At 50.8% G+C, this 15766-nt stretch overlaps 1 protein-coding gene across 1 annotated transcript; it reads left to right on the plus strand.

Annotated features, from left to right (window-relative positions):
* The first annotated feature begins 1773 nt into the window (after positions 1-1773).
* Positions 1774-15207, plus strand: EIF3D (eukaryotic translation initiation factor 3 subunit D). The gene is made up of 15 exons (XM_037160438.2): positions 1774-1881; positions 4198-4330; positions 4636-4681; positions 5543-5679; positions 6273-6358; positions 6867-6939; positions 7830-7942; positions 8697-8829; positions 9351-9498; positions 10102-10232; positions 10901-10986; positions 11085-11214; positions 14000-14142; positions 14325-14608; positions 15080-15207. Exons 2-15 carry the CDS (start codon positions 4208-4210, stop codon positions 15091-15093), a joined length of 1647 nt encoding a protein of 548 aa, XP_037016333.1. The 5' UTR covers positions 1774-1881; positions 4198-4207; the 3' UTR covers positions 15094-15207.
* Positions 15208-15766: the final 559 nt, after the last annotated feature.

The following is a 15766-nucleotide window of genomic DNA, read 5'->3' on the forward strand; positions in this document are numbered from 1 at the left end:
TGCATTATACACAGGATTATTATACCCATAGTATGTAATCATTATACACGTGTATAATGCACATCCTTCTTTTTCCCTCAAAAATTTGGGTGAAAAAGTGCACATTACACACAATGAAATGCAGTAACTCTGGAGCGGAGACAGGGAAGGTGAGATCAAGCCAGACACAGGTAAACCTGGGGAGGAGGGTGCTGTGCAGAAAGACCAGCAACTGCAGGCGCCTTGCTGCCGTGGAAGTGAGGTTGGTGTATCTGGGGCACGAAAAGAAGACTGTAGTAGCTAGAGCAGAGTGAGCACAGAATGGCAGGATTCTAAAGTTGGAAGGTAGCCAAGGACCAGACAGGCCACAGGAAGGCACTCATATTTCACTCTAAGCACATCATGGGAAGCTGCCAGAAGACTGTGAGAAGACTGCTTTGACCACTGCTGTGAGAAGGAACCTTAGAGGAGCAAGAGAGGATGCTGAGAGTCAAACACGAGCTGGAGATGGGGGTGGGGAGTGGGGGACTGGCACTTGAGATGCGTTTTGAAGTTAGAACAAAGGACTTAGTACAGGACCGGCTGTCGTGGGAACGGGAAAAGGAACTAGCAATGATGACTATGATGTTTTGCAAGGAGCACCATTCACTGGGTACCACGAACAAAAATTAGGAAAACTGGAAGATGGGCAGACTGGGAATTTCTGGAAACAGATGCTGCTATTAGCATAGTCATTTTACAGATTAGTAAGCAGTGTTAGAGGTCAAATCACCTGCCCAAGTTCACCCAAATGGTAAGTGGAATTACTAAATATTTTCACATAACTTTATTTTTATCCTCACAGCACCCCCTTGGTAGTATCTCCAATTTGCAGGTAATTGAGGAAACTGAAGCCCAGGTAGAAGGTGGCAGTCAAGAGCAGGCATCAAATCTAATAGCTGATGTATTTTACAATAAAGGAGACAGGTTGGGAGGTTGAGAAAGAAAACCTAGGAGACAGGGTAGAAGTGAATCTGAGGTTTGAATAAAATTACGCCCTCAGATTCACTTTCAATGTTTTGACGTTCCCCAATAAGACTCCAGGACAAACTCCGAAGACGGAGAACTACAGAAAGGACAGCTCTGTCGCCTGTGGTAGGGAAGTGATTCCCGGGTTCGGAATCAGTTTCTAACTTAAAAGGCAGATTCCTGGGCTCCAGCTTAGACACACTCGAATAACAACCGACGGAAGTGAACCCCGGAATCTGCATCTTTCAAATCAGGGCTCGAAAATCTTCGACGTATATTTGAGAACTGTGGCAGTATGGCTTGAACCCTGCCAGCCACCCCCTACATTAGATGGCTGAACAGATCACTTTACACCTCAGTTTCCTAAACTGTGAAAGAAGGGGGGTGCGGCGGGGGAGTGACAATAAAATCTACCAGAGACACTCGACTTCCCACTCTCTGTGAGAATCAAACCACATGATTGGTTAGAGAAGGCAGAAGCCTCTTGTCACTGTGGGACACAGAGGGGGCCGTCGGCCACTCCCGCTTCCAACTTACACTGCACAGGCCACCACGTTTCAATAAACCTGAACGCCCTCTTGGAGCGTCGCCGAACGCCCCATGATGTAAAAGTAAACACCCTCCTAGTATAAAGGCTCCGCTTAAAAGGCTAATAAGGCCACCTCGCAAAGAGGAGTGACAAATTTCCGGCGTGCCTCCGCTTTACGACTCGCGTTCTGTCGCCGAACCCAAAGGCGGCGGTACAGCAGTTTACGACAGCGCCTGTCGGACTTACGGCGCCGGTCGCTGCGCGCGCACCTTCCCTCCCTTCCAGATTTTCTTGGAGTGCAGCAGGTAGCAAGCTCTTTGGCCGGGGCTATCTTTCGCCATCCCGGCCAGCTGAGGCCGTTGCAGGTGAGCGGCGTGTTCCGTAGGGTTCCCGGGGCCTACGGGGCTGGCGTGGGCGGGGTCCAGCCTTCAGAGGGCTCCCGGAAGAGACCCTCGGACGTCCCCTCCTGCTGCCGCTGTCAGTCCGCTGGAAGGGGCCGGAATCCGCCTTCCAGGCCCCAGGTCTTGTATACTGCGCGGAGCGTGGCACGGCCTTGTGGGTGAGGTCCCTGGCCCTAAGCTCCGCTTAGCTGCCAAAGGCTGAGCGAGTTTAGTAATGTCACTTAACCCAGCTGGGTTTCAGAGTTGTGTTTAAGTGGCCAAAGTTTGAGTTTCTACGAGTGAGGCAAGGGGAATGCCAAGCTGAATGGTGTCGGCCCTGCTCTGTGGAGTTCACAGTCCGCAGGTTTTCTTCCCTTAAACATGAGGTGGAAGGCTAGAATGGAGTAGCTGTAAGCTGTGGTCCACAACACTCCCACCCCAGCAACAAGGCCCTTCCGACTGTCCTGTGGGTGCCTCCCACCGCCCCCGCCCTGCCCCTGACGCCAGTACAGCTGTCACAGCGTTTTAACTGAAGGGCTCAGTTTCTCCTACTGGTTGCATCCTGCTTGCGTGTTTTACATGTATGGAAACCTGGGCTTCCACCCCCAGGAAGAACGCCTGTCAAGCCTTGGGCCTGTTTCCTCCTTGAGCTTTGGCAGAGCAAGTCATTTTTTTAAAAGCGTGTTTCGAGGTATCAATATTGTGCTATTAAATACGGTCTGGAACCCCAGGCCTTTCCAGGCTGCTGTCCAGCTAGAATATAATGGGAAGGATGCTAGATGTGGGCAGACAACCTTGGAGACCAAATTTATTTTGAGATGATGGGTAGATCAACTCCTTGATTTGGCTGAGCTGCAAAATATTCTCTCTCTGAAGGAGTGAGTGGCGTTGAGTATCTTAGCTTGTGCCCGACACCCAGTAGGTGCTCAGTACACCTTTAACATGCGTTGTGCTGCGACTGCCTCTCCCTCCGTCCTCTTATAAGGTAACAAGCTCCCAGGTGGCGGATGGAGCACCCAGGTTCATTCTCTGTTGCTGTCACCTTGTTCCCTGAAGCCCTAGTCTGCTCATGGTAGGACACCTAGGAGAGTTCACCAAGTTCAGAAGCCCGTGTGCTCTTGGATTGCTCTCCAGCCTCCAGAAGTACTTGTGTAGTGCATTTTCCTCTGGGAACTCACCATCTGAGCATTTCCAGAGGATTATCGTGCATAGTGCATGGGATGGGGTAGATTTGATAGGATCTGTCAGGCATCTGTTGGGAGGCCCTGGTTTTTCTCTCCTGAGAGGAGCCTATAGCATTAGGCAGAGTATGGATTTGAACCAGACTGCCAGAGTTCAAATATTTCATCAACTACTGTTTGTGACTTTGGGCAATGCCTTAACTCCTCTGTGCCTTGATTTTCTTACCTGAAAAGTGGGGATAATACTGGCCCCTAGTTCAGATTGTTGGGGGGGGATGTAATGAATATGCGGGGTAAGCACTAAATGTAATGCCTGGTACTCAAATACTCATGAACAGTGATGTACGGCCACTTCTATGGTTGAAGGTTCCTGGTGACCTCAGCCTTCTGTAGACCTTTTGCTTGGCTGTGTGTCCACTTGCTTAAGGATTTGCACTGGCAACAGGAAATTGGAAGTATAAGAAAGGAAAGTTGAGTTTCACGATACACTTAACAGACTTCTTTTTCTCAGCACTCTTTGTAAATGTATTTTTGTGAATCTGAGTAGTATCTTGTGTGGCATTTAAGAATGAAAGCATTTTCATTAGTGTTAACTAATAACACAAGAAACTTATTTATTTGTACAGCTGAAGAAGTAGGCTTCGGGAAACTAAATATTTTATGCCTTGGTGATGGGCTTTCTAAGAACCTGAACATGATTATTACACTTGAAAAAAATTACTACATTTTATCAAATCTGATACATCACCAAATTTAAGAAGCACTATTATTTTATGTAACAACATTATCTCATATTCACACTAAGAAAGAGAAATTGCCAACTAAGATACAACCCCCCCCATCAAGCATGAGGTGTAAACTCATTTCAAAGATGTTACAGTGGAAAAAAATGAAATGTGGTAAATTAGTTTTGTTAGCAGACTTCTGAGTTATAAGTGTTCACTATATTATTTACAAGAAAAGAAAGTAGCTAAGAGTCGAGGGTTCTGTTTTGTGTACTGCTTTTTAATTTAGTCATTTATGTTTTAGCTTCCCTCAAATAGGTTTTGTGTTGGTTTTTTTTGTTTTGTTTTTTTTTAGCTTTCTTCAAGCAGCTACTTACATAATTTGTATATTTAAGGTTCTAGAAGATGGCAAAGTTCATGACACCCGTGATCCAAGACAACCCCTCAGGCTGGGGTCCCTGTGCAGTCCCCGAGCAGTTTCGGGACATGCCCTACCAGCCATTCAGCAAAGGAGATCGGCTGGGAAAGGTACTTGCCTATCCATGGGAGTCTGAACCTTCCAAGCTGTGGCTTCTGCTCTCTATGAGTTCATTTTAATTTTATTCTCTCAAAAGCATAACTCCAGTGTTCCTTATAGGGACACCAGCTGAGAAGGGCTGTAACCTCTGGATACTTCCAATAGCCACAGGAGAGCGGGGTACTCACAAAGGCATCGCGAGCCCGTCCTTCTGCTGCTTTCCCCCACTGTGTCCTCACTTTTGGGGCTTTCTGGGTCAACAGAAGATTTGCCTGCTCGACCTGTGTGCTTTGTCTTCCCTTATTGCTCACACTAGGTTGCAGACTGGACGGGGACCACCTACCAAGATAAGAGGTACACAAGTAAGTGTTCTCTGACTGGCTGCCCAATCAGGGCCTTCGAAAAACTGTTCCTTTTTTTTTTAGTAACCTTCACCTGAACGTGTTCTAGAATGAGGACAAAATGCTGATTATAATTCATAGTTTTTAGGAGCATATTTTAGACTGGATACCACCGCATTTTTAATTTTATTTTTTGGAAATGGTGTTAGACTGTTGATTAAAATAGTTTTCTCTATTACAGCAGGACTTTCCCCAACTTTCGAGGAGCCGTGAACCCTTTTACAAATCGGTTGAACATATTTACATTTTACTGTTTGGGATAGTAAATCCCATGAAGCCAAGCATTGGACCCCAGTTTTAAATTCCTGGTTTTAAGATTCTAATACAGTAAATTGGGGCTTTTTTTTTTTTTTTCTTAGAGATAGTTGGAAGTGGCTGTCTGGAATAGTAAGTTAAGATGACCTGAGTCTGAGGTCAGTAAGAAAGTAACTTCCAGCTCATTGGACACGTCTGCCGTGGGCACCAGGAGGTGGCAGCGATAGTGTAGAAACCCTGTGTTTGCTTGTCCCACAAGAAGAAACTTTAACTTGTATTCTTACAGAATAAGATAGAGAGTGGAATGGGCTTGAGTTTCTCAGATTCTATCTAGGTGTAGAAAAGTTCTCTAGATCAGAGCTTTTCAAACTTAAATGTGCGACAAGTCACCTAGGGACCCTTTTTTGAACATTGGGTTTGATTCGGTGAGCCTGTGAGTGCACGCCTAAGATGCTCCTGGCCAGTGCTCAGCGCCCCAAGACCACACTTAAAGCACAAGGCTTTGAGCTGATGTGTATTGTGAAGTCTGTAGGTAGCAGCTGTGACCCCTGTCACCTTTGCCTCCAGATAAATACTCCTCTCAGTTTGGTGGTGGAAGTCAGTATGCCTATTTCCACGAGGAGGATGAAACTAGTTTCCAGCTGGTGGATACAGCACGCACACAGAAGACCGCGTACCAGCGGAATCGGATGCGATTTGCACAGGTAGGCAGAGAGCCAGAAGCCAGACCATCTCAGGGGGGCTGCATCTCAGGGCTGTCATCTGCTGCCTAATATACAGCCCAGTGAGTCCTGATGGAGGAACACGTGTCCGGATCTTCCATGAACCCCAAGGAGCCGTCCAGTGACACACTACACCAAAGTCAACTTCACCGGGTCCAGGGGTTCATGCAGATAGTTTAGATTTCTTTTGACCGGCAGGTGGGACACCATACCCTGTGCTAAGTGCACTTGTGCTAGACAAAAGGGCTCTCCTGTGCCTGTTGCCTGACTTAATTGCTAGGCTGCAGGCTTTATTAAGCAGATGGTCTAGTCGGACTTCTTACTACATAAAGAAGCAAGCTCGGGACTCTAATAAGGGCCAGTAAACCCACTTCTGTAAAGTGTGTATGTGAATGTAAGTTTAAGCTAACTCCAAGCACACACTCAACAAAATCCCCAGACTATTGGTTATGTAAAGTAAGACATGCAGCTGGATTTTGCATCCTGAACCTGCACTGATGAGCTCTCACTGAGTACCGCCTACTGTAAGCCAAGTCTCCAAAGCTTTAACATTGATGTTTTTTCCTGATTCCCAGCGGAACCTCCGCAGAGACAAAGATCGACGGAACATGTTGCAGTTCAACCTGCAGACCCTGCCTAAGAGTGCCAAGCAGAAAGAGAGGTGAGGTGCCCATCCCGCCAGAACACGGTATTCCTCCGGGACTAAGTACACTCTGAAATCAGTGAGCTGCAGCAGGACAACGGTTGCCTACCCCTCCACTGAGAAAAGCAAACACCTCCCTACAGCCGATGAAGCCCGTCTTCCAAGCTTGGCCTTGTTCTCTGAGGGCCAATTTCAGTTCAAGGCAAATGGCATGAGCGAGAAACTGTTTGCATTGGGGACACACACCAGAGGGAACAAAAACAAATAAGAGACTCTGGAGCTTCCCTAGGCCCAGTCCTGCCAGGGCACAAGTCCGGGGGTCCCCACTTGCTCTGGTCCTGTGAGCCCCCTGGAGCTGTGCAGCACAGTGGCCTGGCCCAGCTTGGGGCTGCCAGTGGACAGTCTCTATAGATGCAGTAAAATGTAGCTGGTCGGTATTTGAGGGCAGTATGCCTCTTCTGTTCCTTTTTATGAAGCCTCGTTTTTCTTAAAAATCTGCCCTGAAAGCACATCTCCTGTCTTCCAGAGAACGCATACGACTGCAGAAAAAATTCCAGAAACAATTTGGAGTGAGGCAGAAATGGGACCAAAAGTCACAGGTAGCGTATTCGTACCAGAATTCTGTCTAGGTGTTTGATTTTGTTTATTTTTTTTGGTTTGTAACAGCTTCAAAATATAATTCATGTACTGTACAATTCACCCATTTAAAGGGCACAAATTAGTATATTCAGAGAATCGTGCTACCGTTACCACAGTCAATTTCTGAACATTTTCATCACTCTAAAAAGAAACCCTGTACCCTTCAGCAGTCAGCCACTATTCTTCCCCAGCCCCAGGCTACCACTAATCTGTTCTGTCTCTGGATGTGCCCGTTCTGTCCGTGCATATAAATGGAGTCATGCGATGTGATCTTTAAGGCTCGTCCCCGTTGCAGCTTGTATCAGTTCTTCATTTTATTGTATCACTGAATTCCACTGTATGGATAAACCGTATCTTGTTTGCCCACTCACTCACCAGTTGATGACATCAGGGTTGTTTTCACTTTTTGCTGTGGACGTCCCTGTATAGGTGTTTGTGTGGACATTGTGAGAATAGAAGACACGTGTAAGAGCAAAGTGACAGTTGTAGACGTTAACTCTGCTGGGTGCAATGCCTACTGTGTCAGGAACTGAGAGCCACGGTCCCAAGAGAAGTCTACAGGGGCTGCTAAGGTCCTTTGTAAAGTACAGAAATACAAAGAGCCGGTGTCCTTGGGTGTCGCCCTTAGCTGGGGGTGCAGTTCCCACTTGTTTTTGACCTCTGGATCCCTTCCGTCCTCCTCTAGATCATAAGCTCCTAAGAGTCGGGGGTTCTGGGTTACAAAACGGCCAGCATATAGTGAGTGTTCCGGGCATGTTTATTGGGTTAAAGTTCTTCGTAGTGTCGACCTGCCTTTTGCTCATGTTTTGCACTGGCCGTGACTTTCCCCTGCAATGGTTTCCCTCTGCAGAAGCCCCGAGACTCTTCGGTTGAAGTCCGGAGTGACTGGGAGGTGAAGGAAGAAATGGACTTTCCTCAGTTGATGAAGATGCGCTACTTGGAAGTCTCGGAGCCGCAGGACATGTGAGTGGCATCTTGTACTCCTTCCACTGTGCTCTCGTGGGTGGAGCATCTGGTGGTGAATACTTTCCTAAGCCCTAGTATTTCCAAAAAGGACTTAAAAGCCACTTACTCAAAAGACATTACATAACAGAAGAGTTTAAAAACAATGCCAGGGAAGGTGGGTGGACAGAAGTTTACTTCTTTTAAACTTAAGGTCCTTTGGAGTTCCTGGCATTGTAAGCAAAAGAAAAAACTAAGTTGTATAGCTCTTTTTGGCAGAAGGAGAATAGCAACAAAGCAAAAGCAGAAAGAAATTTGCTGATACCAAATTCCAGATTTCTTTCAGCTTTCTGGAATCCTGAGCAAAAGAGAAAATAAGTTATATAGTTCTTTCGGCAGAAGGAGAAAGACAGTGGCTCTTCAGGAAAAGCAGAGCATTTCAGAGAGCCCCTTACCTGGGGGGGCAAGTAGCGGAGTAACTTAGCGGGCGGAGAGAGCACCAGATGACAGCTAGCCTGCCGGGCCGCCCGCCACTCTGCAGCTCCCGTCTTTAAAATGGGGAGGCCGAGCTGAGGCGGTTGTGTTCCCATGTTCTGTGGAACCACACTGGGAGCACAGGGAGCGGGGACTCTGGGAGCTTCTCTCCTGTTCTCGTCGGAGACTCCCTTCACCTCTCCCACGTTAGACTTCTGGGTAAGACTCCAGTTCCAAGGCGTGAAAGGAAAAGTGGGTGGTCTTCCCCTTCCGTGGCACGTCTCACCCTCTCTCCCCACAGCGAGTGTTGTGGGGCCCTCGAATACTATGATAAAGCCTTTGACCGCATCACCACGAGGAGCGAGAAGCCCCTGCGGAGCATCAAGCGCATCTTCCACACCGTCACCACCACAGACGACCCTGTCATCCGAAAGGTGTGCGCCCCTCTGCCACCAGCCCACCCAGGGGACCCAGGGGGTCGAGCCTTGGGAAGCCCTGTAGATAAGTCTTCCAAGTCAGACTTAGGATGAGATGAAAATTAAGGCGCTCTGCTGGCTGGACCATGAGTGTTGTGAAGTAAATCTGGACTCCGGTCCCGGCTGTGTGTGCCTCCCAGGTCCCTGTGGCCGGGCCTTCCTTTTCTTACCTGTTAGGTGGGGTAGATGCACTGACCACAGGCCCCCGGGGAGGGTGAAAGAAAGCACTGGGAGGCGCTCCCCTGGGACATGGCAAGTGCTCGGTGAGCAGCAGGCCCATGCAGCCTGCGGTGGGGACCCCGTGGTGGGGACCACCGGCAGAGGCTCGTGGGGTGGTTCGCTGCAGCCTTAGGCAGCTAGAGGCATGCACATATCGTGTGGGCGTGGCTGTGGAAGCTCCTTACCGGGGAGTCCTCTCCCCTTGTGTGAATGGGCAGTGAGAGCCAAGGGTGTCCTCACACCTCCTGTCCTCTGCGCAGCTGGCGAAAACCCAGGGGAATGTGTTCGCCACCGACGCCATTCTGGCCACGCTGATGAGCTGTACCCGCTCCGTGTATTCCTGGGACATTGTGGTCCAGCGAGTTGGGTCCAAACTCTTCTTTGACAAAAGGGACAACTCTGACTTTGGTAAGCAGCCCGGCAGCACTAGGGAGTGAGTAGCAGCAGGTCCGTCTCCCCGCAGCATCCACAGCTGTGTGAGACCCGCCAGCCTCCTCATAGACTTGGAGAAGGCGCTGTGGCTGTCTGCCTCCTCGGGGCGTCAGCTTTCTGCATCCTCACAGCGCCCCAAACTGTGCTTCCAACCATTATTCATTTATAAAGGAAAAAACGCATGCCCATGTTTTATACCACTCACATGCGTATACACACATGCCGTGGCTGAAAACCAGGTCACTTGACACCGACAGCCATGAGACAAAACACTAATTACGCTCCGTGCCTCAGGCCTTGTCTTGGTTTGAAAGCTAGTAAAATCGGACACTTTGTCGAGGAGTGATTGAAGAGGGATGACTTGCACACATTGTGGCTGAATGAAACTAGAGAATATCCACGGTTTTCCAAGATCACACCCCTCAGGTCCCCCTCCTGTCCCACCTGGAGACCCTCGTTCATAGACGGCAGTTCCCAGAAGGAAGGGCCTGTGTCGTTGGATGGCCGTCTGTCCCCATAGTGCTTTGCTCGTCATCAGTGACTGTTTTGTGGGTGGGTGACATGCTGCCACTTTTGCAGACCTCCTGACAGTGAGTGAGACGGCCAACGAGCCCCCTCAAGATGAAGGTAACTCCTTCAACTCACCCCGCAACCTGGCCATGGAAGCGACCTACATCAACCACAACTTCTCGCAGCAGTGCCTGAGGATGGTGAGGAGGGGCAGCGTCCGGGCGCGCACTGCCTTGGTCGGCTGCCGCTGCTTTCGTTGAGCACCTGCTCTGGAGTAGGCTCTGGGCCTGTGGGGTGGAGCGGGACAGGTGGGATCCCTCCCTGTCACCGAGGAGTTTCGAGCTTGGGCTCGGAGGCCGCACTGCCGGGCTCGCAGCCCTGGACCCACCACTTCACAGCTCTGTGGTGCCGGGCTTGTTTCTTCTCCAGAAAAGTGCAGCACAGACGTCACTGGTCTCACACAGGCACGTCGTACAGAGCCCTCGGGTGTTCGACAGCTGTACTGTCGTGTGCAAAGGCACTGTTCGGGTGCAAGTTCCCGCCCCTGCGAGGCTTTATTATAATGAGGAGGAAAAGCAATAAACCCTAAATACTACACAGTGTTGCTACAGAGAAAAATGGAAGCGGGAGGGGTGTGGTTCGTAATTAAATGAGCATGCATGTGGAGCACACAGTCGACGTGTGAGCCGTCGGTGAAAGCTGCCTGTTGTGATTCGTGGAGTGCTTGTGCTCAGAGGGGAGCAGGCGGCTGAACACGCAGTGGGCTCGGAGCCCCTCAGGGGCTCCAGGGACCCAGCCTGGGCGTAAATTAGCGAAGTTGCAGGGTCTGGCGACACGTTGGCACTAATAACACCTGTCATCTTTACAGGGGAAAGAAAGGTACAACTTTCCCAACCCAAACCCGTTTGTGGAGGACGATATGGATAAGAACGAAATTGCCTCTGTTGCATACCGGTATGTCACTGTGGGTGTGCACAGACCTGGCCCCGTACAGGTGGCACGCCTGACATCGAGGGTCTCCGGCAACCCATTAAGTTTGTTCTGTGTCACAGGTATCGCAGGTGGAAGCTTGGAGATGACATTGACCTGATTGTCCGCTGTGAGCATGACGGTGTCATGACAGGAGCCAATGGGGAAGTGTCCTTTATCAACATCAAGACCCTCAACGAGTGGGACTCCAGGGTGAGGCACGCCCCTGTCACTCTCCTGGGGCTCTGCATCTGTCTTCCTGGTGTGCAGTGCAGGTTCCCCTGCAGTACACGGAGAGCCACTGAGACTTCGTCTTCCGGGTTTTCCTCCACGTACTTCCTCACTGGGACAGAGACTGTATGTGAGGGTGACTGCCTTCCTCCAGGACTTTTTCTCTCTGAGCATCTGATTGCGATCTCTGTCTGGGGTCTAGGTGGGCAGGGTCCCGTGAGCCTGGCAGGTCATTCCAGACCCTTTCTTCCACACGGGAGCCACTGCCGCCTCTACCCTCTGCTTCCCAGAGAGTTCGGTGAGTGCCCAGCCCCACTCACCGACCTCAGTCTAAGATTGGCTCCTGTTTGGCTCTTCGGGAGACACCCAGGTGAAACTTGCTTCCCTCGTTTTCCTCCTCTTTCCACTCCCTCTCGTGCTGGGGTGCCATGGGTCTTGGGCTGTTAGCCTTTCTGAAGCTGCCCGGGCTTATGTGCCCGATTTCTAACCGGGTCACAGGGCCCCTGGGTGCTGCTGTACCGAATGAAGAGTCCTTGGTGGGAAGGACAGTGCCAAGGCCAGGCATGTGCTGACAGAGTGGAAGGAGTGGCTAGTGACGGAGCACAGAGGGCCGTCAAGCTCGGCCTTCGTCAGAAGGAAAGGGCCAGCAGTTAGTGCTGCTGATGTCACCCGCAGGGGTCCTTGAGCTCCGGGCCCGTGGCCTTTCCTTAGACTTGCCACCCTGGCCTCCCTGTACGTAGCATTTGGCGTCGTCGTATCCATGTGGCTTTTCCTGGGGTCACCGCATGCACTACTCTGGTCTCACACTTCTCAGCTCCCTTTCCGTGTTGGTCCCCCTTTGATCTGCGGTGGACCCTTGTCTTAAGGTCAGTTGCCTATACAGCTCTTTTCACCATTTTAAGATTTTATTTTTACAGAGGGGGAAAGGGAGGGAGAAAGAGGGGGAGAGAAACATCATGTGGCTGCCTTCTGAGCACCCCGTACTGGGGGCCTGGCCCACAATCCAGGCATGTGCCCTGATGGAATCGAACTGGTGACCTTTTGGTTCACGGGCTAGCACTCAGTGCACTAAGCCACACCAGCCAGGGCCCATAATGACTTCTTCATACAGCTCTGTATTAGTCTTATTTTGCTCCATAACAAAGTAACAAACTTGAAGGCTTAAATAGCATTCATTTAGCTCATAGTTTGATATGCCAGAAGTTTAACATCATGTGGTTTGGTTCTCTGCTCAGAACATCAGATGAAACCAAAGGTGTCAGCAGAACTGAACTGTCATGTGGAGGTTCTGGAAGAAAAGCCACTTCTGAGCTCTTTCTAGTCGGCATGATTCAGGGCCTGGCAGTTCCAGGACTGCAGTCCCCGTTCTCGCCACCAGTCGCCTGGGGCCTCTCAGTCCTAGCGGCCACCACGTTCCTTGCCGTGTGGTGCCCTCCATCTTCACACCAGCAACAGCACATCAGATCCTTCTGTGCCTTGAACTTCGGACTTCCTCTGTCTCTGAGCTCTGCACCCAGCATAATCACAGGGTTATGCGGAGCCACCCAGGTGGTCTCCCTGTCTTAGGGGACCTTCACTGTACTTGAAAATCCTTTTGACATACAAGGTAGCCTAAGAACAGGAGTGATACTCCTTCAGAGCCACAGGTTGCACCCATTCTCAAGGGCAGGACCATCAGGGTCATCCAAGAATTCCGCCCACCCCAGGCCCCAACTTTGAATCTACTCTGATTTCCCATTCCGTTGGTCTTCTGCTAAAATACCTTGCCCCTTCCAGATCTGGATTTCTGTCATTACCTCTGGCTTAGCTGACATCAGCTTTGTTTTTCTCCTGCTCACTCAGAGCCCCGAACACCCCTGCACCCCACTATTTGCTGTCAGGTGCGGTCTGTCTGCTCACTCAGTTCTGGAGCTCACTGACATCTCCTTGGTTTCAGGCCCCGTTCAGTATGCCTGTGACGTTCCATTTGTCTCCTAACTCCCTCCTCCCTTCCCCCATTCCGTGTCTCTGCCACTTTATGGACCCAAACACTGCTTCCGTTATGTAGCTCAGATTTGTGGAAAGACTTCAGACGCCACAGCACACTCACAAGGGTACTGCAGGGTATTTCTGATTTTTGAGTGGAGCACAGAGACATCTGTCAGAATACTCCCCCCAAGTGGTTTGGAATCAACTAGCTCATAAGAGGGACTCCGGTGTTTTTGGTCTACGGTTGCCGTGAAGCAAGTTAAGTTTGGGACTCTCGGCCATGTGACCTTCAAAACTAGTCACTGCACTCTGACTCTGAGTCCCCACATCTCTAACAGAGGTGGTTGGAGGCGGCGATCTCAGGGGCCTCCACTTGGTGTACGGATGTGGATATGCAGCGCCAGACTGACCCCCGCTCCTGCAGGCCTCCGCCTTCACCTCTGCCGGCACTCTTCGCCCAGCTAGCCGCCACTCCCCCTCTGCGAACCCCTTACCACACACCGTGTGATAAGCACTTGCCTCTTGCCGTTTGCATGGCACTTGTTTTTAGCCTCTGCGCGTGCGTCTGCGTCTAAAGGAACTCTTATGAAGAGAGAGGCTGCGATTCGTTGAGTGCCTGCTGTGTGGCAGGCCAGGCAAGGCAGTGACCACGTCTTTGCCTCTTAAATTATAAGAGTCTTACTTCCGAGTTCCCTGTGGCCTCGCCCACTTGCCGGCCAAGCCCAGCAGGGAGTCCTCCCTCTGCCAGAGGAGGCACCAGGGCTCACCCTCGCCCCTCTAACGGGCCTTCCTTCCACAGCACTGTAATGGCGTTGACTGGCGTCAGAAGCTGGACTCTCAGCGAGGGGCCGTCATTGCCACTGAGCTGAAGAACAACAGCTACAAGTTGGCCCGATGGACCTGCTGCGCTTTGCTGGCTGGATCCGAGTACCTCAAGCTTGGGTGAGAGTCTCGTCTGGGAGTTGTGAACTGATCATCTCCTGGAAGGAGGTGTCTTCGGGCGGGAGATGAGGGCTCATCGTTTTCTTTCCTTTGGGAAAAGCAGAGGCCAGGCGTCCCCATTTAATTGCTATGTGCCCCCAAAAGTCCCTAGGCCAACCTACTACACTCCATTCCCCCAACAGTTACGTGTCCCGGTACCATGTGAAAGACTCCTCGCGCCACGTCATCCTGGGCACCCAGCAGTTCAAGCCCAATGAGTTCGCCAGCCAGATCAACCTGAGCATCGAGAATGCCTGGGGCATCCTGCGCTGCGTCATCGACATCTGCATGAAGCTGGAGGAGGGCAAGTACCTCATCCTCAAGGACCCCAACAAGCAGGTCATCCGCGTCTATAGCCTGCCCGACGGCACCTTCAGCTCCGACGAGGACGATGAGGATGAGGAGGAGGAGGAAGAAGAAGAAGAAGGTTTGTATAAGTCTTTTGTGAAGTCTCTCGTGAGCAGTGGGCTGGCTAGGGTCCAAGCTCTGTGGCCACCATGCCCGTGAAGGTTGATGTAAAACTCTTTGAGAGTTGCCGGAGACTTGGCGGAATTTGGAGTGGCATTTGCTCTGGCTCCGGGAGCTGCTTCAAGAGCCTTCAGGCCACATGAAGGGGATGGGGAGGAAGGTGGCCTGTTAGGGGCTAGGGTGCGGAAGAAGCATCTGGAGAAAAGCGATGCAAGTCCCCTGTGCTAGTGGTGGGCTACTGGCGAAAAGCTGCTCCAGGGCCGCTATACGGGCTTAAAGGTCCCTTTCTGTCTTCACCAGCTGGGATAGAAGGAAGTATCTGTTAGTCCTGTGAGGATGTGAAAGACTTGAGTTCTGGGTGGAGGTGGTGAACGCAGAAGCAGATCACCAGCTTGATGTGGCTCAGAGGAAGAAACTTTGTGTCTTTCAGAGGAAGAAACTTAACCCAGACAGTGATGCGGAGCTGGAGTTCGTAAGCCCGCCGAGCCTGGGCGGGCCTGGGGTACCCGGTGAACATTCATCTGATGCCTGCTCTCTAGACTGGTGGAATAAAGTTTGTCACTTTAGTCCCTTACGCTCGTCGCGTGCCTCCATTATGATTGACAGCCCTGCTTCCTTCCCCGGGGAAGCCCGTAGGAGAGGGTGGGAGGCAGAAGTTTCTGTGTGGAGTTCTCTGGGTTCTGTCACTTGTTCTTGAGCATTTTTTGTTCTACCATCCTGTTCTTGGAACCCCGTGAAAGTATTCTTTCCTGGAGAGCGGTGTCAGTTGTGAGGCCCCATAAGAAGTCCACATCTGCAGGCACAAGGGCCTGCTCGTCACGTGCCCAGCCAGCTACTGCCCTTCAAGACACAAGTCACTAGTAAAAGGTGAGGCAGGGCAGCCCGTGGAGGGCCAGCTGGGACTGCTGCTCAGGGGGACTGCACAGGGGGCCTCTCGGTGGCACTCACGGCGGTCTGTAAATCGGTCTGTAAATCGTTTTCAGGCTGTACTTGGGCTGGTGATGGTCTCCAGATGGTACCCTCAGAGCAGTACCTTACCAATCAGAGCTACAGGTGTTAGGAAATGTAAACTTTAATTTGTATTAAGAGCACTGTTTTTCATGAAAAGGATAGTGTT

This window comes from Artibeus jamaicensis, unplaced genomic scaffold, assembly GCF_021234435.1.
Source record: "Artibeus jamaicensis isolate MK-2021 breed Jamaican fruit bat unplaced genomic scaffold, CSHL_Jam_final contig_233, whole genome shotgun sequence".
Lineage (NCBI taxonomy): Eukaryota > Metazoa > Chordata > Mammalia > Chiroptera > Phyllostomidae > Artibeus > Artibeus jamaicensis.